The sequence below is a fragment of the Bombyx mori genome, chromosome 16, assembly GCF_030269925.1.
Source record: "Bombyx mori chromosome 16, ASM3026992v2".
Lineage (NCBI taxonomy): Eukaryota > Metazoa > Arthropoda > Insecta > Lepidoptera > Bombycidae > Bombyx > Bombyx mori.
This window is the reverse complement of record NC_085122.1, coordinates 4,252,590-4,280,497: the sequence shown is the minus strand read 5'-3', so window position 1 is coordinate 4,280,497 and position 27,908 is coordinate 4,252,590. Positions and strand designations below refer to the sequence as shown.

Sequence of the window (27,908 nt, the reverse complement as noted above, 5' to 3'; positions counted from 1 at the left end):
AAAGTTGACAGAAAAACTCTGAACAATAACATTCAGACCGTCGATCAATCCTACTCTACCTTATATAGTTTTACTTCTATGAAGGTACATCTTATGACCGGCATAGATATAGTAGGCGTCAGGACTTACTGCCCTATATACAGCAGCAGGCTTCCAGAACGAAAATAAAACTATCGGCATAAATATTAGGAATTTTTTTAATACACAAATATTGCGTCATAAATCTTCTTTACAGTCCAAAAACCAACTGGGTTGTTCATCGTCAATTTCATCAGCTACATTACTAGGGATAACCTCATCATTTCCAGATAAAGTCTCATCTGTCACACCACAATCACCATTTAAATCCAGGCTGCATCCCTTTATCTTTCTGATAAGGTCACCCCATTTCAACTTGATATCGCATAAAGGGCAAGAACCTTGTATAGGAATGTACTCCCCTGGCTCCAAAAACCGATCAGCTAAGCAACTAATATGACAAACTAACACACAGAATTGATTTAAACATTTAATTTTTGATTGATAGCTTTTTATTAGGCGGCAACATATGATGCATTCTTCAGATTTATCTTCATAACCAACATTATCGATTTTCTTTAAGTTTTTAATTTTGACAGGTCCGTAGCAGATTTTCATGTGTTCCGGTGGTTTTCTCGTCACCTGAAAAATTTGTTTGATATATATTTAGAAAAATGTATATTTCTTTTTTTTTCGAATTCTATTAAATCAATATTTGTATTATTTAATCTAAATGAAATTTAAAGAAAAGCCTTCCGTAAAAAATAATCCCCTTGGGAACGATCACGTAGAAAGAATCCAATCACTCGTGAACTCAAAAGAGAGTCATCAAGAGTGGGCCAAAATCTTTTTAATGAATGTTCACTATATCTGTTATTTTATTTTACTTCTTGAATTGTTTCAAATATAAGATTAATAAATAGGAATAAAGATCTATATACTTAAAAAAATTCGCGACTGAAGAGGTCAAACTAACGATCATTCATTACGATGTTTCTTTCTTTAGCCATTTCATGATCTAAGTATAAAAAAAAAATTGCGCGTATTTAGTATACAGAAACATATACGCCATGATGTATATCATCACATTAAAGCAGCAAGAGACGGTGTTTTAATTGATTTAATGATTTAATTGACTCAGTGATGCAGTAGTTAACGCCCCAGACTTTTTTATTCTTACCTATTCTAGTAACGTCAAGGGGTTATTCTAGATTCACCGAACTAGTAGATGAGCTCGCGGGGCTCAAAGCTGACGAGTGACGTTGTTGCAGGCGACGGGCGTTGAGTTTCTTCTAACTTTTTGCTGAGTTCGACGAGTACGGTTACCGGGGTACCTACTTCAAGTGTTCTAGTGTTAGAGATGAAGGCGTCTAATGCAAGGCTTATTGGATCTCTAGTACTCATAACACAGGGAATCGTAATTTGGGGCCCGATGACCGTGCGTTATTTATACCTAGTTATTATTACCCTATATTGCAGATTTCGGTGCTTAACCCTAAAAACATCATAATGATACGCGCAACGAGAAAAACCCCAACATGCAGGTGTTGTACTTACTATAAATATGTTATACATATTATTTTAATGGTCGAGAAGCGTTTACCAATTATGGTATGAAATTAATCTATACTAATATTATAAAGAGGAAAGATTTGTTTGTTTGTTTGTATTGAATAGACTCCGAAACTACTTAACCGATTTAAAAAATTCTTTCACGGTTTGGAAGCTACACTATTCCCAAGTGACATAGGTTTATAATTTTTTTATGGAAAAATTAGGGATCCTTACTAAAACTCCAATAATGTAACCCAAAGTGTAAAAAAATTGCCTAAAATATTATTTTCATCGTGTGCCCTGCGAAAACTATTGATGATAGAATATAATAATGTACTACGAATTTGAAGAACACATTATTATTTACAAAAAGTGTCGCGACAGCATATTTAACTATTATAGTTATGCCGCAATAAGTGTTATTTTATTTTTTTAAATAAATCAACGTCAAATATCTTTGAAATTTTTGTTAAAAACCCGAGCGCAGCCGGAGCGGGCCGCTAGTTACATATAGAACTATTGTAGAGTGTTTTCAATAGGGTTTTCTTTTCCCCGTCCTTTTCAGAATAGTTATAATAAAATCTTTTTTGTGCGTTATCACCTCCTAAAGATGCCCGATCGACACGGGGTTAATGTACGGACTGGTTTACTCAAAACATATTGTTTGGATGACGAAAATATATTACTGGATCCCGATGACAGTTCTTTACCATAAATAAATGATACGACATGAGCGGTGGTTAATTAACTATATCTATTATTGTCCTTGAAGATACCAGTTTAACAACTACGGACCATTGAACTTTATTATCGAGGCAGGTGCGTGACATATTAATAATTCAATATTTTGAAAATGTTATTAATGATAATATTGAAAATTTATCATGTCCATTTATCACGTTAATGAATAAATATTTCCAGAAACATTTTTTTTTATTGCTTAGATGTGTGGACGAGCTCACAGCCCACCTGGTGTTAAGTGGTTACTGGAGCCCATAGACATCTACAACGTAAATGCGCCACACACCTTGAGATATAGTTCTGAGGTCTCAGTATAGTCACAACGGCTGCCCCACCTTTCAAACCGAAACGCATTACTGCTTCACGGCAGAAATAGGCGGGGCGGTGATACCTACCTGTGCGGACTCACAAGAGGTCCTACCACCAGAAATTACGCAAATTATAATTTTGCGGGCTTTTTTTATTTTTAATACACGATGTTATTCCTTCACCGTGGAATTCAATCGAGAACATTTGTTAAGTACGTATTTGATTAAAAAAATTGGCACCCGCCTGCTGCATTCGGACACCGGTGCATCGCTAGATACGAATGGACGACTTATCGTTTAGGCCACGACCACTTCAACTGTAATAACAGATAATAACAGTTTGGGATATTCGCAATAACGCCAAAGCGCTCAAAATAGTGTAATAGAATTAGGAGCGCTACAATAGATGTGCAAATGAGGGACAGAATATCTATGGCAAAAAGTATAGGGCTCCGTCATGATCGACATGATCCTGAATCGTTACCCTCGCTCATGGTCGCCAAGCCTCTGCACGCCGTTATGTACTCTCTCTCGACAAGCCTCGTTCGAAAAAAGACATATCATAGAGCTCGGGAAGCACCTAAGAGGGGGGCCTATTCCAAAGCCGGATGGTACATGGCAAGCAAGATCTCTGGAAGCGCACTGTAGATGAACGCAGTGGTACTAGGTAGTATGAATGAACTCTGCTCCGGTGGTGGGCGGTGCCATAATAAAAATGGATAATAGCGTGGCGGTAGCCATCACAGAACACAAGATATTTAAAAGATGTCTGAATCTCGCTTACGATATTTTCAAGATAAGCTTGCATACAAGTTCCGAACAACAGCATTCGGACTGACGATCTACCGAGCAATTGCACCCGCTCGGTGGAAAATCTTCCCTACGCCGTATATCACTACAATAGTAATACCGGTCGTGAGGTGGCCTAAAATAGTACCACCCCACTTTTTTCATAGTTGTTTTAAAAGGTTACTAAAGGATTTAATGGTGACTACGTAGCAGAGGTATCCGTGTATAAAAGTAGCGTATTGCGATCGCCAGTCGGCATTTATTGGTGGCAGGGGGCATTGTAAGCCTGCATGGCTAGGTACCTCCTACCTGCCTATTTTTGGTAAAAAGCAGTCCTGCATTTCGGGTTGAAGGCTGAAACAGCTTTTTTTTATTGCTTAGATGGGTGGACGAGCTCACGCCCGCCTGGTGTTAAGTGGTTACTGGAGCCCATAGACAACTACAACGGAAATGCGCCACCCACCTTGAGATATACGCTCGAAGGTCTCACTATAGTTACAACGCCTGTCTCACCCTTCAAACCGAAACGCAATACTGCTTCACCTGGTGGTGGTACCTACCAGTAATTACGCAAATTATAAGTTTGTTAAGTATGTATTTCATTAGAAAAATTGGGACCCGCCTGCGGGATTCGAACACCGTTGCATTCGTATCTAACGATGTCTTATCCTTTAGGCTACTATGACTTCAGTTGTAATATAATTAAGACTTCGAACTCATGTCCCAATTTGTATATCAGCATTCACTTTGTGATGTTTATTCTCTCTGGATAGCACCAGGTGAACTGAGCTTGTACAATGATATATGGATAATTTAATAAAAATAAAACTGAGTTAACTGAAAAAAACGCATGTGTAAATGTTGTTTTTCTTACCATTGAAAAACTTGAAACTGGCTTTCATCTTATTTATCGTTCTTGTCAGTCATTGATGTAGCTAGTCAGGCAAGATACTGATTACCAATACATAGCATGGGAGTTTTTTCTGAAGCAATTCTCTTATATGTAAACTGGATGAACACAAAACTTTCATTCATCGTGCGTCTTACTTTCAGATAGATCAAATCTTATAACAGGCCAGAAAGAATCATTTCACATTTTTCTTTTCTCAACCATTTCAAGTTCATACAAACAATAAATATATTATATCAAGGTTTCCTAAGATTTAAAGCTTTAACTTACTGGAAATTCTTCAAAATATTCTTTCTCAAGCCATCTAATTAGTAATGGCAATCGACACCAAGGTCCAACTCTCAGCATTTCACTGAGTACCCTTAGTTTAAACTGGAATTCGGATTCTTGACGAGGTATCTTTTTGAGATATAAATGTTGCAGTCTTGTTGTTTTTGTTGGATTCTGCCAGGCCCATTCAAACTAAAAAATTCAAAGGATAAAATAGCAGTCTAATCAGATGAGAGACCAATATGTGACATCATTAAAGTTGTACCTACAAAAGCAGTAATGGTATACCTACCCATTTTCCTAATCCCCTATTTTTTGGCGGGAAAACGAATTGCAACTCTGCCCACATTATAAACCATCCTATAACCATTGTTGTTTTACAATAATCACTTAAGCGCTGGAAAACTCCTGTAGACATTTTAGCTCCTAAACGTTAACACAGTTAACGTAAAACTAACAGTTTGTTTTTTATTAAGCATAATTACATATTTATCTGTTAAATATAACTAAAGGTAATTGTTTGAATTGAAAACTTTTTTTTTCCTACCTATGCTGATAGCCTTGAGAGGCTATGTCAGCTTACCCTAGCGTCTGTAGGTGAGCTCACGGGGCTCTAACCGGCGAGTTGCTAACACTAACCCTAGCAAGAGCAGTGCTGTGCAGAATCTACCACCGGATCGGAAACGCGACCCACTGAAAAGATCCGGCGAGAAACTCAGTGGGCTGTGTCTGTGGGTTACATTGAAAACGATCACCTCATATTAACTTACCCTTAGTGCTGAAATATTATTAGGAAAACCGTGGACAATAAGCACCATTTTCCTAAAAAAAAAACAAATATTTAAGTAACTGATTCAGTTCTTAGATATTATTTGACAAATAAATATTTCGGATGTTTTACCATGGCCCTTTATTACTAGTGCGATAAGCTCCACCGGCCCAAGTTCCACGATTATGCTGCATGATTCGCCGGTTCGGCTCCCGGGTATATCCTATATACGTTCGTCCTTTATATTTCGGATTCAAACAGTACAACAGATACACGCCAAAGAAATCTTCAACTACTTCTGGCTCTGTCATTTTTTTTCCAGATGAAATCAACTTCCTATTTATTTCAGGAAAGTGGTACCCTAATTGCACAGATTTATAGAAAACGATAGGAGCTAAGAGCGTTTATATTTGTTAGTATTATTTTGGTTACCACGTACTATTTTATTGCATGCTGGTTTAGCCTGGTTGTTGTTGTTTGTTTTGCTGTTTAGATTATCATTATAACGTTGCGGCGTTGCAATATTTGCAATCTGTCAAAAACAGATGATTTTATTGACAGGACATATATGCCAATAAAAGGGCCCCATAAATGAAAGATCGTTCTGAAACGATGGATTGATAGTGTATTGTGGCGATCTTCACGACGAAGATTCACTTCACTTCACTTCTGTAACGACGGATCGTAAAGACAAATCAATCATTCTGTATATGGAGCCTTTTAGGGTACAAAAACCTTCCTCCTTTTTTTTCGAAAAAAAATGCAATACCCAAAAAAAAATTAATTATTTCTGGGAAATCCAGTAAATCTAAATTAACCTTAGAATCTTGAGAATATGTTTGTTGCTTGCATACTTACATTGCACTACTTTTATGTGATAAATAACTTTATTATAATGTGCTTGGACTTTATAGCGGGAATGCGAGAGGTGAACTTGTTTGAATTGTTTTATTTTGTTCATCTTGTGTTTCTAAAGGCTTAAAGGTGTAATAGCAGTGCTTTATTAACTGTTTATTATCTGTCAAAGGGCTAAAACATGGAAAAATGTTATGATATCACTGGACATGTCTTCTAGGGCTATTCCAAATGGTCTACGGAGGTCTCAATAATTTAAATTTACTGAAACTTTACTAACTAAAGTAATTTACTGAGACTTCGTTTCATCCCATCTCGTTCCATTTAATTTTATTCTAATTTATTACAGTCTCAAATAAATTAACTTCACCACATTTAATCCACATACGTTTTTGATCCATAATCTTTATCATAATCTTTTGATGATGAAAGGCGATTGCATGCAGCAGAGATGCGAATGTTGCGATGGATGTGTGGAGTAACGAGAATGGATAGAATACGGAATGAATATGTTAGAGGAAGTCTGAAAGTGGCACCTGTGACAGAGAAGCTGAGGAGTGCACGTTTGGGATGGTATGGACATGTGATGAGACGAAATGAAAATGAGGTTGTTAAGAGAGTGTTAACTATGAATGTGGAAGGATTTAGAGGAAGAGGTAGACCTAAGAAGAAATGGATGGATTGTGTGAAAGACGATATGGGTAGGAGGGGAGTGAGCGAAGAAATGGTATATGATAGAAGAGTATGGAAGGAGAAAACATGTTGCGCCGACCCCAGGTGACTGGGAAAAGGGCAGGATAATGATGATGACGTTTTTGATCCATACTATTTTTCGGAAAAGGAACATTAAAAATAATTAGGCTGTGTGGTACAACATCTTCGCCTTGCCTGTGCGTGTTGTGACAGTTTGTTTTGTGTTACCGTAAAATGGGGCGATTAGGGACAAATTCCAACTTTATGAGCAATTTTAAGGTAGTTGTTGATGTATATAATGCTATATCAGGATCAAAATGATTGAGTCTTGGGGGCATCTTTGTTGTCTAATTTAAAATTATGCAACTAGCATTCCAGTTTAAGCAAAAAATGCAAAAATAGGTGTAATCCCTATTTACCCGAAAATTGCGGTTAATTGGGACGAAATGAGAAATTTTCTAGGGTTGGCACTACTTTTATTTTTATATATAGTTTTAATTTATTTATTTATTTAGTTGCACCAACAAAGTGATCTTCAATAAAAAAAATTGAAAAACTGACAAAAGTACATGGCAGACATCACTTCAATTATAGGTGCAATCGAGAGTGCTGATATTTCTATCCGGGTTAAGAGATTAGGTGTGTCGGTTATTCCATGGATTAATCAGATGAATACCCCCACTCTGAACAAATATTAAATATTTTATTATGTATTACTTAGACATTTTTGTCCACCTTGAGATTTCATTGATCTTGTTACATGTCTCTGCAAAATCGACTTACTTATGTTAAATTGCTTATCTATTTCAAATAAAGACTTATTCCCAATTTCGCTTCGAATAAACCAGATTTTTACCAACAAATTTAAAAAAATATTGTTATAACTACATAGACAACCCTACAAACCTGTACCTATTTATACTTAGGTCGTTTCCATTTCACGTATTATCATCCCAATTGACCCCTTTTTCGTTGTTATTTGTACCTAAGACGTCCCCAATATCCCCAAAAACAACAGATTTTTACATGTATTTTTATTTAATCAAATACATTAAAACCAATAACAACTGAGACTTACCTTTAATATATATGCTGATTCAAACACACGTTTATAAATCATAGTCGTCTTCTATTATTATCAAATAAATAAAAGAGAGCAAAGTTTCTAGCACTAAAATAATGACCACCACAGGAAGTTAATTTGAAACGCGATTTTTTATAAGTTAGCAGCTATATCATGCATATTCAGAGTTGTTTTGTGAACTTTCAACATGCTACTATTAAACTACAAAAAATGGAAGATTTTGCAACGAATATAAAACTTATATTGAGCGTCGAAAGATTTTCCCGGTTTTTTCCCGATTCGCCTGTCAATCCCTAATCGCCCCATTTTACCGGTACTTAACTAAACGTGCCAAAGAAACTGATGAATAACATTGTGATTAGATATGTATTTATTTCGAATTTAAACAGTCAATTAATTTAACTGACTAATTTAATTTAAGCTTAGTACCAAGGGCAAAGCATAATAAAAACTTAACGGTAGTGAATTAGGTTTCTTTCGCTGGCAGATTATTTTTTAAACTGGAATTCATACCTTGAAACGAAGGTAGTACAAACGGCGAAATATAGTGATACAGTGGTAATCAGTACCACTCGAAGAATAATGGACGAAACAGATACAACGAAGATCACAGAAAATACTTTTGCTAAAATTTGTGGACTGTAAGTTTAGTATAACCTATAAACGTTAATTTACCGGTATTAATCTGCTAAGATAATATAATATAACATTATAAATATTACCTGGCCAAGTTAATTTAAAAGGTTTTGTATTACACCTTATCCTTATCCTTGACGTTACGACTACTTTGTGTTAAATTGTACCTTTATCAAGAAGTGAATAAGCCCTGTATAGTCGTATCGTAACCCTGAAATTTGGCTCCGAGTCTGTGAAAATAATCTAGGATCTCATAATGTTTTTTACATTTGCTTACTTGCATGAGGAATTACATTTCTAATTATATTTTTAGTTTGTTTTTTTGGCCTCCTATAGCACAAAACAGGCTGTCATATAAATTCGATACTAAAGATAACTTCACTATTAACTTTTTTACTCTATCACTTTTTGTGTCCAATTATACAATTTAGCAAATCCAGTGCCCATTGTCAATGAACTGAATTAATTTATATAGAACAACCTGAAAGCACACTAATAGTATAAAGTCAGTAAACAATATATTATTAACATTAGATTATAAAATGGCTATTTGTGTAGAATACCCTAAACAAAAATTTCAATGTAGTTTCAAATAAAATTTTCCAGATGTGAAGAACAGAAAAGCAAGTATTGTTGCCCAAAATGTGGTATATTATATTGTTCGCTCGGTTGTTATAAATCAGACAAACATTTAGAGTGTTCAGAAAATTTCTATCGTGACTGGGTTAATGAAGAACTCTCCTCGCAAAATGTGGATGAGGAATCTAAACGTAAAATGATTGAAATACTAAAAAAAATGCAAAATGAATCTAATGATAATGTTGATGACTTAGAAAATGATGATCATATAGACTCTGATGATTACGATGAAGAAGATTTACATGACAGGATAAAGAATTTAGACATCAATGATGCAGATGCCATTTGGAGTGCCCTAACTGAAGATGAAAAGAATGAATTTGAAGCTTTGATTAGTCAAGGAGATGTTGGTTCTATATTACCTCAATGGGAACCCTGGTGGACAAAAAGAACAAAAAGCAAGTTAGTAACAGAAGTATGTGATGATGAACTTGATAAGAACGTCGACACTTGTCCACAACTGAAAAATGTTCAAAAACTCACCTCTTTAACGGTAAATATAATGATTAAAACAAACTAGTTCTGTCTAGCACTTCTAACTGCTGTGTATGAATTCTTTTTTAACAGCAAAAGGGAAGAGCTCATTTGTTGTTAAAAAAAACATTTTCCTGCCTAAGCTAAATAGCCTTGAGGGGCTATGCCCGCATAACCCAGGCATGGTAGTTAGCTCACAGGGCTCTAGAGGATGTTGCTAACACTAGCCCTGGCAAGGGCACTGAGTGCTTCGCAGAATTTACCACGGGATCAGAAATGCGACCCACTGAGAAAATCTGGCAAGAATCTCAGATTTTCATAGTAAACTAAATTACCGATCATTAGGTAACCTGACCATCCCGACGTGAAGATAAAATAATATTGCATAATCGTTTTCAGAAAATTGCACCATCGACTACCGTGAAATTCAACATAATCAACATTCTAAGTTCATATGCTTTTATAATGAGATATTTCAATGGAGAGATTGATCCAGTGGAAGCTATTGTCCATTTACTAAGTATATGTGGGAATTTAGAATCAAATGCTAATTATGATGATCCTGCCATAGCTTTGGAAGCTGTCGCACAGAAATGTTTACAGGTAATTGTATTCAATTATTTTATTGATGTGTAAAGAAATCATAAGTGTCCTGATAGTTACAATACTCACTACCTACAATCAAAGGGTGTTCACGTTCTGCAGCCAGTTGATACTTTGAGCACACTTCATCATATGCTGAACTTCTTAAACCTAAATGTAGTGCAAAATAAAAAATGTCCAACATAATAATATATTAATATTATATTTTAAGATCAATGTTGCACTATTCATAATTTGCTTCCATGAATTTTCATATTTAATCAATTAATTAATTAGTTTATGCAATTTTCATATTTATCTTATTGAATTTATTCCAGAATGAACTTGTACAAACAGACAAACGTAGTACTGAAGTAATGAAACACGACACATATCTCATACTTCAGGGGCCGAATGATGACAAAAAGTCATTTTACTGTAAAGCTGCACTGTCCCATCTGTTCGAAATATTTACTGATGCAAAGTCTGCATTGAAGCACACAAAAATTGCTGAAACAAAGAAAAAGACAGAATTTTCTAAGAAGTTTCCAGAACAAAAAATTTACCATTTACCAAAATTAGATGTGGGTAAAGTGAAGATGTCTATGAAGAAGATAGAATATTATCTATCTTTCTTGGAGAGTTATAGCATGGAACTTTAATAAAACTTCCACATAAATTGCTTTTTTTGTAGCTATAATAACACAACCAAATCCCAAAAAACAGTATAATAATTTCATCATATCCAATCTGTGTTTATGTCTATGTCACTTTACCAAAAGATAGGCACTGTACACAGACAATTTCTTATATGCATTGTATACATCATTGTTCTATGGTGTATCTAAATAAATAGATATTTTTTTAGGATTGAGACTCATACATTGGATTGTAGAATTGAAAATTTTTTTTTGTTAGAATGTTAATTCTTAGTATCGCTTGGCATTTTAGTTTAGTTGAACTCCGACTCCTGGACGTCCATAAGTCGAGTGGGCCAGACTGCATCCCTGCAGTGGTTCTGAAAACGTGCGCCCCTGAGCTGACGCCTGCGCTAACGCGTCTGTATCGCCTCTCTTATTGCGCTAACAGGGTTCCGTCTTCATGGAAGACCGCCCACGTCCACCCTATCCCCAAGAAGGGTGACCGGTCGGACCCATCGAGCTATAGGCGCGATAACTTCCTTGCTTTCCAAGGTGATGGAGCGAATAATAAATATACAACTCTTGAAGTATCTTGAAGATCGCCAGCTGATCAGTGACCGACAGTACGGTTTCCGTCACGGTCGCTCAGTTGGCGATCTTCTTGTATACCTTACTCACAGGTGGGCTGAAGCCTTGGAGAGCAAGGGCGAGGCTCTTGCTGTGAGCCTTGATATCGCGAAGGCCTTCGACAGGGTCTGGCATAGGGCACTTCTGTCGAAGCTACCATCTTACGAAATCCCCGAGGGTCTCTGCAAGTGGATCGCTAGCTTTTTGGATGGGCGGAGCATCACGGTCGTTGTAGACGGCGATTACTCTAATACCATGACCATTAACGCTGGCGTTCCACAAGGTTCGGTGCTCTCCCCCATGCTTTTCATCCTGTATATCAATGACATGCTGTCTATTGATGGCATGCATTGCTATGCGGATGACAGCACGGGGGATGCGCGATATATCGGCCATCAGAGTCTCTCTCGGAGCGTGGTGCAGGAGAGACGATCAAAACTTGTGTCTGAAGTGGAGAACTCTCTGGGGCGAGTCTCCAAATGGGGTGAATTGAACTTGGTTCAATTCAACCCGTTAAAGACACAAGTTTGCGCGTTCACTGCGAAGAAGGACCCCTTTGTCATGGCGCCGCAATTTCAAGGAGTATCCCTGCAACCTTCCGAGAGTATCGGGATACTTGGGGTCGACATTTCGAGCGATGTCCAGTTTCGGAGTCATTTGGAAGGCAAAGCCAAGTTGGTGTCCAAAATGCTGGGAGTCCTCAACAGAGCGAAGCGGTACTTCACGCCTGGACAAAGGCTTTTGCTTTATAAAGCACAAGTCCGGCCTCGCGTGGAGTACTGCTCCCATCTCTGGGCCGGGGCTCCCAAATACCAGCTTCTTCCATTTGACTCCATACAGAGGAGGGCCGTTCGGATTGTCGATAATCCCATTCTCACGGATCGTCATAACTTATACAAGTGTAGTAGTCTCCCACTAGCGTAACCAGAATAGCCCCTCCAGGCAGGTGGGCAAAAAAACATATATTTTTTTTACTTTATGGGTTCTAGAAATACATACGAGATAAACACAAGGAAATCGACACCGTGAAAGCCAAGTCTCTCTATTCAATTTAACTGGAATCAAACTACAAGCAGTCAATCGAGTTCATACATACATGGTTATGCTTGCAATATTCACTATTGACATTTTTTTTTATAGGTATCCCTAAAACTTGTGTACATCTAGTAATCGAAAAAGTTGAACAACAAAGAAAATGCTACTTAACTATGAAATCATTATGTATAGATTTCTTCATTCATTCACTCATTCTTGGTTTTTTCATACAATATTAGTATAAAACAGGGGTTCCCAAACTTATTTTGTCTACTGCCCATTTTGAGAATAAATTATTTTGTAAAGCCCCCATTTTTTCACCTACCAACCACTATAGCGAGAGCTCAGTCGGTGTCTAAGAGTCCACCTGAAATTACAAATTGCCTGCCAAGCCTCAACGCCCCCTTTTTTTGGTTCTCTTACCGCCCCCCTTTAGGCCTGCAGCGCCCACAAGGGGGCGTTATCGCCCACTTTAGGAAAGCCTGGTATAAAGGATTATAAATTCATCATTCACGAATCAATTAAATAAATATGCACCTTTACCAGATACTTTATTCAAAATTCAACAACATCTGTAGGAATGTCCAGAACACACAAAACTTTATAATATCAACATTTTATTAAATCTGTTGGCAACATTTTACTAAGCTTATTGAATTTCAACAATATAGTTTCTTTTTTATTTACATCAATAAATTCTGTTTTTTTAATCAACAACATTATTTTTAATCTGATTCTACATAAATATATTTATTAGTATGTTTGTCACTTTGAGGTTTCTGTTAATATGGAGACTACATTATAATTATCTTATATCAAGTTGAAGACTGATAAGTTACGAATTATAATGTTTTCAAAACACTACAGTTCGATTGAATTAGAGAAAGTGTTTTCATCTAAAATAGCTCTAAGTACAATGCAATATACAATAAATACAATTTAATACTTACGTAAAAGATCAATTTCAGAACATGATATAGTATTTCCTTATAATTACATCTAAATGGTAACGTTTTTTAATTATATCTCGTTAGAAGCAAATTGTTCACTATAGACACAATACTGTTTTTTTTTTAGGGCAAGTAACCTGTGTATATTTAAGTTTAATTTACTATGACAATATTCCACAACTTTTATATTTTCAACAACCATTTTATAAGATACTGTATAAAAAAAACTTGAAACAGGCATTAACAGAATTCAATATCGAAAATAATAATTTAGTTTAAATTATATACTATGAAAAAAAAAAAAAAAACATGGAATGTGATCTGTTGCTCAGAAGAACTGCAAGTCGGTGCGACTTTAATTAACAAATAAGTTTGTCAATTCAGGCGAGTGCTTTTTTTTAAAAATTGAATTATAAGAACAAAAAAATTAGGATGCATGGGTGTTGTTTGTATATTTTTAGTAGTACTGCAGCACTTATTAAAAGTTATCTTATATTTCTCTAAAACATTTAAATCATAGTTATAACTATCGTAAATACCTTTACAATGTTAACAGAACTTTAGTATTTGCACCTTAATAGTAGAAAGGGATTTTCTAAGGATAGTGGCAGTTTTTCTTTCTTTCTAATTTCCGTGTTCAATTAAATATTAATTAATGAAGGGTCGTAGTAATTGAATACATGATTTCTAATGTTACCCTCATATTGTTTCTAGAATATACGTCGTATATACTTCTCTATTGTTCATAGAGAACATAATTATTATATATGTTATTTAATGACATTAATAATCAGATTATTTCTGAAAGGTTTGTGAATTTGAGACGATAATACTTATAAGATTGTTTGATTATAAATATAAGAGAAAGTGCTATGTGGACGTAACGATAAGTACCAAATACCGGTATTTAATATTATTTATTTTCAAAACCTTTAGTTGTCGTCATCGAGGAGACGAGAAACTCTTCTAAGAATAACTAAGTAACTAAGAATTCGTCTAATTTTTTAAAATAGGTAGTTTCTTTTAAAAATAACCTCAATCTGGTGTTATTCGAGAAGTACTCTGAGGCATGACCTAGCCCTTTGAATGCCTAAATTGAAATTAAGTTGAGACCGAGCAAGCTCATTACATTATAGTCACATTAGCAACAACTGCAATTTGACTTCAAATGACATTATTTTTTGACCAGTGGTTCGTAAATATCTTTCTACTATCAAATATATAGATAGTATGTTTGGAAAAATAATACGACCGACGAACCAGTTCAACTAAAAACCGCGGCAAGAAAACTCTTGAATCTCTCCATTAAACATTACCCCTTAATTTAATAGACAAAATGAAAACCGAATTATTTCCTAAATCAAACCAAAGACATCGCGCTCAAAGTAATTAATATAACCCCCGCCTGATATAAAATACCGTTAAATATCTCGTTTAAGTTATATATTAGGCGGAATTCTAGATTAAAAAATAGTAATGCTATTTTTTTTTAATTCTCGCAACGGATACGCACACTTTTCCGACTGTATCGATATACCTTACACTTCCCTGAAGGAACATTGTTTTAAACGGACATTTGTTTTAACTACACATTTCGCACCATTTCGTTTTTAAATTAAACATATATTTTTCTTTTATTTATTTAGGTATATATATAGAAGAAAAAAAATGTCAATCAGACCGTTTGTTTCGTATCATCGTCACTATCGACTTTATATTCGTTTATAAAGAGTACCGGAACACATCGAAAGTTGAGTCTTAATCGTTATCTTCATTTCCAGTTATTTCTGTACAAATAACACACATTCGCTCTGACGTCACGAGGTCAGATAGAGATGCACCGCGACCGGCCTATCGATATGAATATCGATTTCATCGACGACTCAATACGGTATCTGGTTCTGGTAATACTGTATTATATCGTACGTCCTTGTTCTAAAGTTCAAGAACGAGTTACGTATGATAGAGAGCATGTACGCCGCCGCCTCCTTCTCGGTAGAGTTGGGCGCGAAACGCGAGCGAAGGTGACGTATCGTCTGCCCTCGGAAGCACGGGAGACCGGTGTCCAGCATCAGCGACACCATAGATATTATAGCTTCTTGGTATGGTCTGAAATTTAATCAATAATTTATAATAGATAGTAGCCTCGAGGAGCTATACTAGATTCACCGAGCGATAAGGTGAGCTCACGAATTTGTTAACACTGGCCCTAGCAAGAGCAGTGCTTCGCAGAATCTACCACCGGATCGGAAACGCGACCCACTGAGAAGATTCGCCGAGAAACTCAGTGGGCTATATCTATGGGTTAGTTTACTCGCCGAGCCCTTAGTCGCAAGAGACGGGTTCGGCAAGGACGGTGTTTGAGGTACCTAAAAGCACCGTTAGTGGATCGGGAGGATCCGAAATGACGTGTTACGAATGCTGGTTGCATTCCAAGCGTACGACAGCTGTGTCTTAAATTGACATATTCTTCTTGATATCTATTGTCTCTGATATTTTTTTTTTATTGCTTAGATGGGTGGACGAACTCACAGCCCACCTGGTGTTAAGCGGTTACTGAAACCCATAGACATCTACAACGTAATTGCGCCACCCAACTTGAGATATAAGTTTTAAGGTCTCAATATAGTTACAACGGCTGCCCTACCCTTTAGACCGAAACGCATTACTGCTTCACGGCAGAAATAGGCAGGGCGGTGGTACCTACCCGCGTGGACTTACAAGAGGTCCTACCACCAGTAGCAACTTAAGACGTGGACTGTAATTTTATTTGCGCTTTTTAGGCAGAAAAAAGTCAATGTTCAAATACAGTATTTGTCTTGTAAATGAAACATTCGGTTTGGACATTTCTCGTACACTATTGTTGAGACTACGTTTTTATGTTAAAACTTGTCCCAATAGATTCACCAAGATGTCTAATATGGCAAATAGAAGTCGACGCGACGATAAACTATGTTTTCCAAAATCGAAAACTACATTAAAGACTAATAGTATACTAGGTGTGAGCGTTAGGATATTTAATAAACTACCAAAGAAATTAAGAGACCTATTTTTTTAATAGACGATTTTCATTTTAAGAAAAAACTAAAAGATAATCTTATTATTGAAAGTTATTATCAAATAAATTATTTTCTTACGGACGACATTGAAAATAAATGGATTTTTTATTTATTTTTTAAGGTATACTTCTTTAGGCGCGTTATGAAAAATTGATGAGAGTGAAATTTTACGATGCGCGCGCACCGTGACACAAAATTAACAGTAATGAAGTTGCCCATTAAATCGCTCATTACAATACGATCGACGTAACTTGGCGAGTCTGAGTATAGCCGGAGATGAACTTTCGCGCATGTACACTCGTAAAAAAAAGTGTTATTAGCATTCATTTTTTGGTAATATAAATGACAAAATTTTTATTTAATATAATTCATACTAAATATTATTTATCATACTAAATTTATTTTTTACTGGTGGTAGGACCTCTTGTGAGTCCGCGCGGGTAGGTACCACCACCCTGCCTATTTCTGCCGTGAAGCAGTAATGCGTTTCGGTTTGAAGGGTGGGGCGGCCGTTGTAACTATACTGACATCTTAGAACTCATATCTCAAGGTGGGTGGCGCATTTACTTTGTAGATGTCTATGGGCTCCAGTAACCACTTAACACCAGGTGGGCTGTGAGCTCGTCCACCCATCTAAGCAATAAAAAAAAAATTATTAACGTTAAATATTTATTATTAATTATTTAATATATAAAAAAAAGAAATAAAATTTAATAAAAATAAAGTATAACTTCTTACTCGCGTACATAAGTACACGCACCCTTTTTTTTATGTGTCACGGAAGTTGACTATGTTTACCATGTGATGTCTATGGACTCCAGTAACCACGAATTCGAGCTCAGCGACTCATCCAATTAACTAAAAGTTATAGATCTACCGACCTGACAGCCAAGAAGGCCTGCACGCACAGTTCACAGAACCAGCGGAACGGCGGCGCCTCCATCTTGCCGCCCATCACCATCACCATCTCGTCGGTCAGCTTGATGTCGGGCTCGAAGCCAAGGTTCCCGCCGGGCGATGACTCGAACATGAATCCGAAATCTATATCACATATTATGTAGTATACATATTAGTATAATAGTGATCCGTTCGTCGTTTCGCTTCATGTCGTCTCTGCAACGCTTGTATATTCGACACGACGTGTCTAAAACTTTCCAGAACATCCCAGTAGCCCCAGTATTTAACAAATTAAAGAGCGGACGGTTAGCGTGGTATGGACATGTGATGCGTAGAGAGAAGATGTATGTGACTAGGAGATGTATGGAAATGGTAGTGCAAGGTAGAGGGGGCAGAGGTCGACCAAAGGCATGGATGGAGTGTGTGAATGACGATATGAGAGAGAGAGGAGTGAGTGTTGAGATGACGGCTGACAGAAGAGAATGGAATAGAAAAATTAGCTGTGCCGACTCCACCTAGTGGGATAAGGTGGAAAAAAAGAAGACTCTATATATAAGACTTTAAGGTTCATTTTTGCGGGTGCCGCTCGTATAGCATGTCGTGCCACGTACCTATGTGTATGATGTGTCCGTCCGTGTCCAGCATGATGTTCCCGTTGTGCCGATCCTTGATCTGCAGCAGGAAGCCGATGACGCTGTACGCGGCCATCGAGGTCACGAAGCACCTTCTCGCCGCCTAATGGTCAAATTATACCAATACTAATTTTATTACAATTAATCGACGCGGTCTAGAGAATGAAACGCCCGGTGCATTCGTTGTGAGGAGACAGCCATCTAATGTAGATGAGACTTAAGCTTATTAAGTTAGTTTAAGCAAAATAAGTTTAAAAAAAAAGCCAAAATCCCCCCTTTTTTTACTCCTACCTATGCTGAAAGGCTTGAGAGGCTATTTCAGCTTCGTCCTAACATGTAGGTGAGCTCACGGGATTCAAACCGGAGTGTGGCTAACTCTGGCCCTAGCAAGAGCAGTGCTTCGCAGAACCTACCACCGGATCGGAAACGCGACCCACTGAGAAGAAACGGCGAGAAACTCAGTGGGAAGATCCCCCACTGTACATACAGAGTACTAGTTGTTACATTAGTTTGAGCGAAAACATCAGATAGGTAGTCAAATAGTAAATAAAACATGCATTTAAGTCGTCGTGGCCTAAAGGATAAGGCGTCCAGTACATTCGTGTCGAGCGATGCAACGGTGTTCGAATCCCGCAGGCGGTTACCAATTTTAGTAATAAAATACTTAAAGTTCACGAATGTCTTCCACCACGGTGAAGGAATAACATCGTATAATAAAAATCAAACCCGCAAAAAATATAATTTGCGTAATTATTGGCAGTGGGACATCTTGTGAGTCCGCACGGGTAGGTACCACCACCCCGCTTATTTCTGCCATGAAGCAGTCATTCGTTTCTGTAACTTCGAACTCATGTCTCAAGGTGGGCGGCTTCATTAACATCGTTTATGTCCACGGGCTCCGATAACCAGGTGGTCCGTGAGCTCGTTATGTAACGACTGGCTACACGACAATCTCTTACATATCAAGCGCACGCAAATCGTTTCAAACGACAAAGGTAATTTTCGAGACGATAATTTCATCAAATCGTTTTAGAGGAATTCTTTTTTTTTATGTTTGAAAAATTACTGGTGGCCCGGAGGCCTTTCCATTTTCACCAGGACAGGTGGGCGAGCAAAGGCTCAGCCAGGAGGGGTGGGATTTGCTAACAACTGCCCGAGCGCCTCCGAAGGAGACCTAATAACTCAAGAGCAATTGCTTCGCGAATGAATCTACTACCGGATCGGAATCGGTTAGGTTGCACGTCGACCTCTTTGTCGAGTTCGACGAGTACGGGGAGAGAAATTCTATTGTATAGCACGCATGTAACCAAAAGAAAAATGGCTCTTTTCTCACCTGAAACTCTCTCGTGGTCTCGTCGCCGTATTTCTTTATAAAATATTCGTAGAGTCCGAAGTCCGTCTGCCTGCCCAGCTGATCACGCGACTTGGCGTTGGGCACGCATTCTATAACGCCGCTCTGAGGGAAACACACACAAATATAACGTTGTTTGAAAATCAAAAAAAATGTGTGTGTGTGTGTGTGTTTTTTTTTTGTTATTGCCTTTGTAGGCAGACCTGATGGTGAGTGGTTACCGTCGCCCATAGACTTCAGCAATGCCAGGGGCAGAGCCAAGTCGCTGCCTTCTGCAACTACTGTATTCTTTAAATATAACAACCGAAAGTCAGTGTAGAGATTAATTCAGTGGACAGGTCAGTTATTAGACAGGTATTATTTGAAACTACCCGCCGTCGACCTAAGTCTAACCTATCGATACTCCCTGCCGTTGTTTATAAAGAGTGTGAGTGCGCGTGCGTGCGTGCGTATGTGTTCGTGTGTATGTGTGCGTGCGCGTGTGTGCGTTCGTGCGTATGTGTGTGTGCGGGTGAGTGTGTGTCCGTGCGTGTGTGCGTGCGTGTGTGCCTGTGCGTACGTGTGTGCGTGTGCGTGCGTGCGTGTATTTTTGATTGGTTTATCGCGGTCTAAAAACAGAAAGATAGTATAGAAATTAATTCAATGCACTAGGCAGGGGTTATTTGAAACTACCCGCAACGTGACCTATCAGATCTTCCCGGTCCAATCTCGGTGCTTTTAAGCCCTCCAAACATCGGTCGCCGTTATCGTCGCACTCGTTAAAGAGCTCGACGTGCGAACTAGCCCATAGACACAGCTCACTGAGTTTCTCGCCGGATCTTCTCAGTGGGTCGCGTTTCCGATCCGGTGGTAGACTCTGCGAAGCTCTTGCTAGGGCTAGCGTTAGCAAATCCTACCCCGGCAGTTCATATACGAGTCCGCCGCGTGATTGGGATAGTCTTTGAGCGTACTCACCCCGGGCGCGGTGGCGACGACTTTGTACGGAAACAGGTACAAGTCCAGGCCGACTTGCTGGAATATGTTCTTGAACAGCGATATCACTTGCAGGGCCAGCATGTCTTGTCTGACGTCATCGCCCACTTTAAATATGGCCGCCTGCCAGGTCTCCGCCGCTATCGACGTGTACCGGTCCTTGCCTTCCTCCTAAACATTAAGGATAATTTTTATATAACTAGTCAGGTCATAAGTATTGTCACACAGTAAAAACTTTTCTTTTAGAATGCTGGCCACAAAAAAGTTTATTAAATTCTAATTTCGAATTGTTCATGAAAATAAAAACGCATACTTTTAGAATTTTACTCATTTTTAAATATGGAGTGGACGCTTAAAGAAGACCGTGTTGCAGTTATTGCGTTGCATCGTTGCGGTTACGCGCCAATTCAAATTTTTAACATACTGAAAAATCTGAATATAACCAAAAGATTCATTTATCGTACCATCAAACGATACAGTGAAGACTCTAGTGTAGATGACAGGTCAAGAAGTGGTCGCCCTCGGTCTGTTAGGACTCCAGCAGTGATAAAAGCTGTGAAGGCGCGAATTCAAAGAAATCCCAAACGTAAGCAGAAACTGTTGGCTCTTCAGATGGGGTTAAGCAGAACCACGGTGAAAAGGGTGTTAAATGAAGACTTCGGGCTTCGGGCATATCGAAGAAAAACAGGACATCGTTTGAATGCTCGTCTAATGGAACTGAGACTGAAGAGATGCTGCGCTTTGTTGAAGCGGTACGCGGGAAAAAAAATCGGCAAATTATTTTTTCGGATGAAAAAATTTTTCCCGTAGAAGAGAGCTACAACAAACAAAATGATAAGGTGTACGCACACAGTAGTGAAGAAGCGAGCAACCGTATTCCGCGTGTCCAACGAGGTCATTTTCCATTCTCGCTCATGGTATGGTTGGGAGTTTCTTATTGGGGCTTAACAGAGGTACATTTTTGTGAGAAAGGTGTAAAAACGAATGCAGTTGTGTATCAAAATACAGTCCTGACGAACCTTGTGGAACCTGTTTCTCATACCATGTTCAATAACAGGCACTGGGTATTCCAACAAGATTCGGCGCCAGCTCATAGAGCGAAGAGCACACAAGACTGGCTGGCGGCGCGTGAGATCGACTTCATCCGGCACGAAGACTGGCCCTCCTCCAGTCCAGATTTCAATCCGTTAGATTACAAGATATGGCAACACTTGGAGGAAAAGGCGTGCTCAAAGCCTCATCCCAATTTGGAGTCACTCAAGACATCCTTGATTAAGGCAGCCTCCGATATTGACATGGACCTCGTTCGTGCTGCGATAGACGACTGGCCGCGCAGATTGAAGGCCTGTATTCAAAATCACGGAGGTCATTTTGCATAAACTTTAGTGTCATAAGAATCTATGTTTTGTTAAGTTCATTTTGGTATATGAATGGTTACATAATGAATAAACTTGTTTCAATTATTTTACATTAAACATGTGACAGAATTTATGACCTGACTAGGTATAAACTAGCTATGCCCGTCCGCTTCGCTGGGCATTTAAAATTAACATTGTCATTTCTCACCCCCACAAAGATTCTCATCATTAACGCCCCCGCAACTGGTGTAAGGAGTCCAAAACTCATATAAATATTAGCCTATCCATTAAGTACATGTATTTTCTACATGGATACAAAGTTTTAAATCAATCGGATGCATGGTACAGTAGTTATAATGGAACATCCGTAAAAACGGTGGAGTATGATTTGTTTTTTAATTTCTTAGATGGGAGGACGAGCTCACAGCCCACCTGATGGTGAGTGGTTACCGTCGCCCATGGACTTCAGGCATGCCAGGGGCAGAGCCAAGCCGCTGCCTACCGAAATATCTCAAGGTGGGTGGCGCATTTACGTCGTAGATGTCTATGGGCTCCAGTAACCACTTAACACCAGGTGGGCTGTGAGCTCGTCCTCCCAGCTAAGAAATAAAAAAAAAATCATACTCCACCGTGCGCGCAATTTTCGTGAAAAGGAGTACAATATACTTTCTTTTTCGTCACCCACCTTCAGACGCGACCTCTAAGCTCTCAACTAGATAGTATATTTACGAGGGTTCGGTTATCACAGGGAGAACCGACAACAAATAATGAAGTCCTCACCGCAGGCGGCTCCTCGCCCGACGCGATGGCCATGGCGAGGGACTCCATCTCCGCGATCCCGTACTTTCGGACTCTGAACCGCGCTAAGTACGGAGCCTTCGCGGCGCTCTGCATGGGAGTACCTGCACACGAGACAGACGAGACTTCAATGTTTACTTCAGATCTATCATCATACACTTACAACATAAGCCGCGACTTACCGCTTTTATAGTCTATATCGATGACCATAGAGTCCGGATTGGAGGGTAGATAGCACCCCGGCTGCACCTGTATAATAACATTAATACAATAAATTATAATTCGCACGCTTTGGAAAATAAATATATACATATTGTGTATATGTTTAGTTTTTATACAGATTTGACGGTAGTAAGCATAACATTCAGTGTGCTTAGTGCGAGTTTTTTAATGTTCTCGATAGCGTAAAAGTTAGCCAGCCCAATTTTGTGGGCAGTTGGAACAGCGACAAAGGTTTTTTTTTTATTGCTTAGATGGGTGGACGAGCTCACAGCCCACCTGGTGTTAAGTGGTTACTGGAGCACATACACATCCACAACGTAAATGCGCCACCCACCTTGAGATATAAGTTCTAAGGTCTCAAGTAGTTACAACGGCTGCCCCACCCTTCAAACCGAAACGCATTACTGCTTCACGGCAGAAATAGGCAGGGTGGTGGTACCCACCCGCGCGGACTCACAAGAGGTCCTACCACCAGTAATTACGCAAATTATAATTTTGCGGGTTTGATTTTTATTACACGATGTTATTCCTTCACCGTGGAAGTCAATCGTGAACATTTGTCGAGTACGTATTTCATTAGAAAAATTGGTACCTGCCTGAGATTCGAACACCGGTGCATCGCTTCAACACGAATGCACCGGACGTCTTATCCGTTAGGCCACGACGACTACATTGGTAGTCTACAAAGGTACGCAAACGATCCCATTCCATACAAATATGAGCTAACTTCTACGTTATCGAGAACGTTAAAAAAATTCGCACTAAGCACACTGATGTCAAAACAAAAATCATTTCGCTCGGCTAAGTGATAATAGGTATTTTATTTATCTGATGTGTGAAAATCGACTCCCCATATATCATACTCAACTAAAGCCTTGTTCGGACTAGGCGAGTATTTTAGTCGAATACCGAGTAATTTTGTGGCTAAACTACTCGCTGCTCGCCCGAAAAAATAGAACAAAGTGGATTGACTTGACTAAATTATTTACTAACCTACTCGACTACATTTTTGATGCTCAGACACATTTAGCTACTAAATTACTCGGTACTCGACTAAAATACTCGCCTAGTCCGAACAAGGCTTAAAGGTGTTACACACAATTGGTTAAATGATCTTTTCTGAGGCGATGTATATATATAATTTTTTTACTGCGTCATACCTTAACGTTCTTCAGCGCTTCCAAGCAGGCTCGCTTCCTCTCCGCTCCCTTGGGGTACGGTCTGATGATTCCGCTGATGTTCGTGATCTGACCGAAGAAATCGAATTCCCTTTCGTAGAACGCCTTCGCGGGTCCCGACAGGGAATCCACTATGCTCTTCGTCAACGACTCGAGGATGTCGAATAGGGCCGCTGGAAATACGTGGAAACTTTGTATAAGGTAAGAGTATGGTCAGTTCGAATTGGGGATATAGGATACCGATAGCACGGTTCGCCTGTTAGTGTATTATTATAAAGTTTTTATTTATTTATTGCTTAGATGGGTTGACCAGCTCACAGCCCACCTGGTGTTAGTGGTTATTCGCGCCCATAGACATCTACAAAGTAAATGCCGCCACCCACCTTGAGATATGACGCATTTAAAATATTCATGCAACGGTATCTTAAAATTCACAAATATCCCAGAACTAGGGTTAATACATAAAGATCAAGGACCAAACAGAAGTGGTCGGGATATCTTTTTTTTCTTTATTGCTTAGATGGTTGGACGAGCTCACAGCCCACCTGGTGTTAAGTGGTTACTGGAGCCCATAGACATATACAACATAAATTCCGCCGCCCACCTTGAGATATGAGTTCTAAGGTCTCAAGTATAGTTACAACGGCTACCCCACTCTTCAAACCGAAACGCATTACTGTTCACGGCAGAAATAGGCGGGGTGATGGTACCTACCCGCACGGACTCACAAGACGCCCTACCACCAGTAATTAAACAAATTATAATTTTGCAAGTTTGATTTTTATAACACGATGTTATTCCTTCACCGTGGAAGTCAATCGTGAACATTTTATAAGTACGGATTTCATCTATTATATATTTCTTCTATTATATATTTCATCTATTATCAAATAGCATAAACGCATGTGGAAATTACTCGACCGATCAGGAATGTTCTCGATAATTATAGAGATGTCGTATCGACATCATATCGTATAAAAGCGTTGCAGAGATGTAACGAAAGCAGTTAGTAATCGGAATTACTCGAAGCGAGCGAACCCAGCGCGTAACAATATTTTAAATCATTTGTTATCGAATTTTACTGGTTGTAGGACGTCTTGTGAGTCCGCGCGGGTAGTTACCACCACCCTACCTATTTCTGTCGTAAGCAGTAATGTGTTTCGGTTTGAAGGGTGGGGCAGACGTTGTAACTACACTTGAGACCTTAGAACTTATATCTCAAGATGGGTGGCGTATTTACGTTGTAGATGTCTATGGGCTCCAGTAACCACTTAACACCAAGTGGGCTGTGAGCTCGTCCACCCGTCTAAGCAATAAAAAAATAATTGTTAAGTGTTCTATGTGTTAAATAGAATTATAATTTGTGCTTCAGTAGAATTATTATTTATCCCGAACCCCAGCGCGTACCAATACTTCAAAGCATTTGTTATCGAATAGTTAAAATGTCGGAAGTGATATAACTCATACACACTTACGATCTTTATTATGCATCTCCTCGTCTGTGTACATGTTCGTGTGCATGTTCCATATCAGCTGGTGCGCTACGACTTGTGATTTCTTCGCCAGTGATTTTATCAATTCCGCCACGTATCCCATCTGGATTAAATTTATTTATCATATTAGTACGGACACGAGAAACGAAGCGAAAGCGCGCCATCTAGTGAAAGCGAGTCGCAACTGCTCGTCAAACATCGACTCGCTTTTGGTGTAAGGGTTCCGTAGAGTCGAGGCGTCATCGCTCGGGTTGAATCAAAACACATTTGTGGCCCGATTCATAGATAATACACATAAATTAGTTTGTTTCATGTTTGAGATGATCCCTTCATCTCCCTTTTATCATCGCACCTCCCGCCATCGGAGCAGAATTCATCCATATCATCTGGAACCGCTGCGTTCATCCACAGTGCGTTTCCAGAGGTTTTTTTTTTGCCACGTACCATCCGGCTATGGCATGAGCTTCCCTCCACGGTGTTTCCTGAGCGCTATGACGTGTCCTTCTTCAAACGAGGTTTGTGGAGAGTATTAAGCGGTAGGCAGTGGCTCGGCTCCACTCCTGGCATTGCTGAAGTCTATGGGCGACGGTAGCCACTCACCATCAGGTGGGCCGTATGCTCGTCTGCATACAAGGGCAATAAAAAAAAACAATTTATTTGATATTTCCGACGTCAGATTGAATATTGTATAGGTTGGGTGAGAATGTGTTACCGTGTCGTGCCGCAGCGCCTGCACAAGCTGCGGAATGTACAGGAGGAGGGTCGAGGAGGGGTATGACGTCAGCGTGTTGACGGCCGCCTGCGCCGACAGCGGGTGCGGCGGGTACTGCCGGCTGAAGTACGACAGGGCCTCCACCGGACTGACCCGGGCCCAGGTTATCATGTGTACCAGCTGAAACGTCAATTTCAACTGTACTGGTAGGGCGTGTTGTGACGTCACAAGTTAGGTGCCGTGTCTATGTCTGCAGTGAAGCTGTAATGCGTTTCGGTTTGAAGGGTGAGGCCGTTGTGCCATACAACCTGAGACTTAGAACTCGATATCGCACGGGTAGGTCATGTTTCAAGGTGGGTAGCGGTATTAACGTTGTAAATATTTATGGACTTCTCCTCCTTGCGTCGAAAATCCTTAATGCCGAAAGTCGTGGCCTCGTGAGGCTTTCTTGGAAAATAAACATGGTAGGATCCCGTGTCGTTCCATGGCAGTGCTTTTGGAACAGTACTTCGAAGCAGCTGAAGCCTTAATTAGATCCGGCTAATTAAACGCCGCCCGACATTCGGGCGTTAACTGTTCTACGGCGAAAAGGTCTGAACTTCAACTCAACCATCCTCTTTTCTCATCCGGGCTTGGGACCAGTTTTGGCAGGGTTATGGGCTCCAGTCACCACTTAACACCGGACAGTAATTTCGTCCGCCCATATTAGCAGTATAAAATAATGATTCTCTCTCTCTCTCTCTGTCTGTCTGTCTGTCTCTCTCTCTCTCTTTACCTCTTGCGCATCGTTGAGTAAGGTTTCGGTGGTGACCAGATACTTCAGGGCCTGGGGGACGTGGCACACCGCGGTCGGCTGCGCTTGGACTTTGCGTCTGACCTCCGCCACTATACCGTCGTTCTTTAGCCTGTGATATTAAAAGGCATTTTTTTATTATTGAAAGATACTGGTGGCCGGGGGGCCTTTCCAGTTTCACCAGGACAGGTGGGCGAGCAAAGGCTCAGCTAGGCAGACTTTAAACAATAACAAAAGTTTGGCAATTGACAATAAAAAAAGAGTATATTTATATGTATGTGTTGTGCCAAATACATGGCAGTGTGTGTAATGTTTTTTTGATGATTTACTGTATTTTTTATGCATAATTAAAAAAAAAATTAGCATTCTGTACACCATCTCTATATTATTTATAAGTGTGGAAAAGTTCATACTCCTCCGTCCGCGCAATTTACGTAAAAAGGGGTACAAAGTTTTTGCTTCACGTATTTAATACATAGATATGTTGAGAAGAAAATGAGAGGAAATGTAAAACATAAAGTCGATCTAGATGTTTAGGGGTCAGTGATTGTTATCGATATTTCAATGTTGTTTTGTTATTGCGTAGAAAACTGTACGATATCACAGGTTGCCTGGTGTAAAGTGGTTATCGGGTTTTTTGTTTTTTTGAAGTGAAAACTTCTTTAGAATCGTTGTGATTTCAAACCGGATGCAACGGAAAAAACGACAGGTAAGGGACACAAATACAAAAATATGTAGGATGAAGCCAGCAAAGAATGAGACAGAAATATACATACTATTTAATACAGCGCCATCTGTAAGATTTTTTAATACTAACGTGTGTATGTAAGCTCTTGTAGTGAATTTTAATTTAGGATTATACGTGAAA

General features: G+C 39.1%; 4 protein-coding genes across 7 annotated transcripts in view; 2 read left to right on the top strand and 2 right to left on the bottom strand.

Annotated features, from left to right (window-relative positions):
- Window positions 1–179: 179 nt before the first annotated feature.
- On the bottom strand, window positions 180–6,383 carry LOC119629701 (structure-specific endonuclease subunit SLX1 homolog). 4 transcript variants are annotated; one of them, XM_062672976.1, is made up of 5 exons: window positions 6,218–6,383; window positions 5,492–5,582; window positions 5,361–5,412; window positions 4,591–4,782; window positions 180–660 (listed from the first exon to the last, which is right to left on the bottom strand). In XM_062672976.1, exons 2-5 carry the CDS (start codon window positions 5,551–5,553, stop codon window positions 217–219), a joined length of 750 nt encoding a protein of 249 aa, XP_062528960.1. In that variant the 5' UTR covers window positions 5,554–5,582; window positions 6,218–6,383; the 3' UTR covers window positions 180–216. The 4 variants fall into 4 exon arrangements, with proteins under 4 accessions (XP_062528960.1, XP_037872412.1, XP_037872411.1 ...); XM_038016484.2 differs by lacking the exon at window positions 6,218–6,383 and adding an exon at window positions 5,799–6,044; XM_038016483.2 differs by lacking the exon at window positions 6,218–6,383 and adding an exon at window positions 5,799–6,039 and having other exon boundaries at window positions 5,492–5,720.
- A 1,604-nt stretch (window positions 6,384–7,987) lies between these two features.
- On the top strand, window positions 7,988–11,001 carry LOC101741257 (zinc finger HIT domain-containing protein 2). Its single transcript, XM_004929023.5, has 4 exons — window positions 7,988–8,632; window positions 9,234–9,759; window positions 10,140–10,343; window positions 10,661–11,001. The coding sequence occupies exons 1-4, from the start codon at window positions 8,574–8,576 to the stop codon at window positions 10,982–10,984; spliced, it is 1,113 nt and encodes a 370-aa protein (XP_004929080.3). The 5' UTR covers window positions 7,988–8,573; the 3' UTR covers window positions 10,985–11,001.
- Window positions 11,002–13,159: 2,158 nt separating this feature from the next.
- The window catches only part of LOC101741396 (phosphatidylinositol 4-kinase alpha), a 58,568-nt gene continuing 43,819 nt past the window's right edge, over window positions 13,160–27,908 (bottom strand). The window contains exons 27-37 of the mRNA XM_038016295.2: window positions 27,023–27,152; window positions 26,248–26,427; window positions 25,518–25,638; window positions 24,025–24,215; window positions 22,825–22,891; window positions 22,625–22,746; window positions 20,469–20,657; window positions 19,497–19,619; window positions 18,143–18,266; window positions 17,516–17,675; window positions 13,160–15,684 (exon numbers count right to left, since the gene is read on the bottom strand). Coding sequence (XP_037872223.1) covers window positions 15,459–15,684; window positions 17,516–17,675; window positions 18,143–18,266; window positions 19,497–19,619; window positions 20,469–20,657; window positions 22,625–22,746; window positions 22,825–22,891; window positions 24,025–24,215; window positions 25,518–25,638; window positions 26,248–26,427; window positions 27,023–27,152 — 1,633 coding nt within the window. The 3' untranslated portion in view covers window positions 13,160–15,458. The remainder of the gene's footprint in view (window positions 15,685–17,515; window positions 17,676–18,142; window positions 18,267–19,496; window positions 19,620–20,468; window positions 20,658–22,624; window positions 22,747–22,824; window positions 22,892–24,024; window positions 24,216–25,517; window positions 25,639–26,247; window positions 26,428–27,022; window positions 27,153–27,908) is intronic.
- LOC778467 (fructose 1,6-bisphosphate aldolase) overlaps window positions 25,355–27,908 on the top strand; it is a 96,391-nt gene continuing 93,837 nt past the window's right edge. Inside the window, exon 1 of the mRNA XM_062672857.1 lies at window positions 25,355–25,368. The gene's annotated coding sequence lies outside the window, so the exon portion shown is untranslated. The remainder of the gene's footprint in view (window positions 25,369–27,908) is intronic.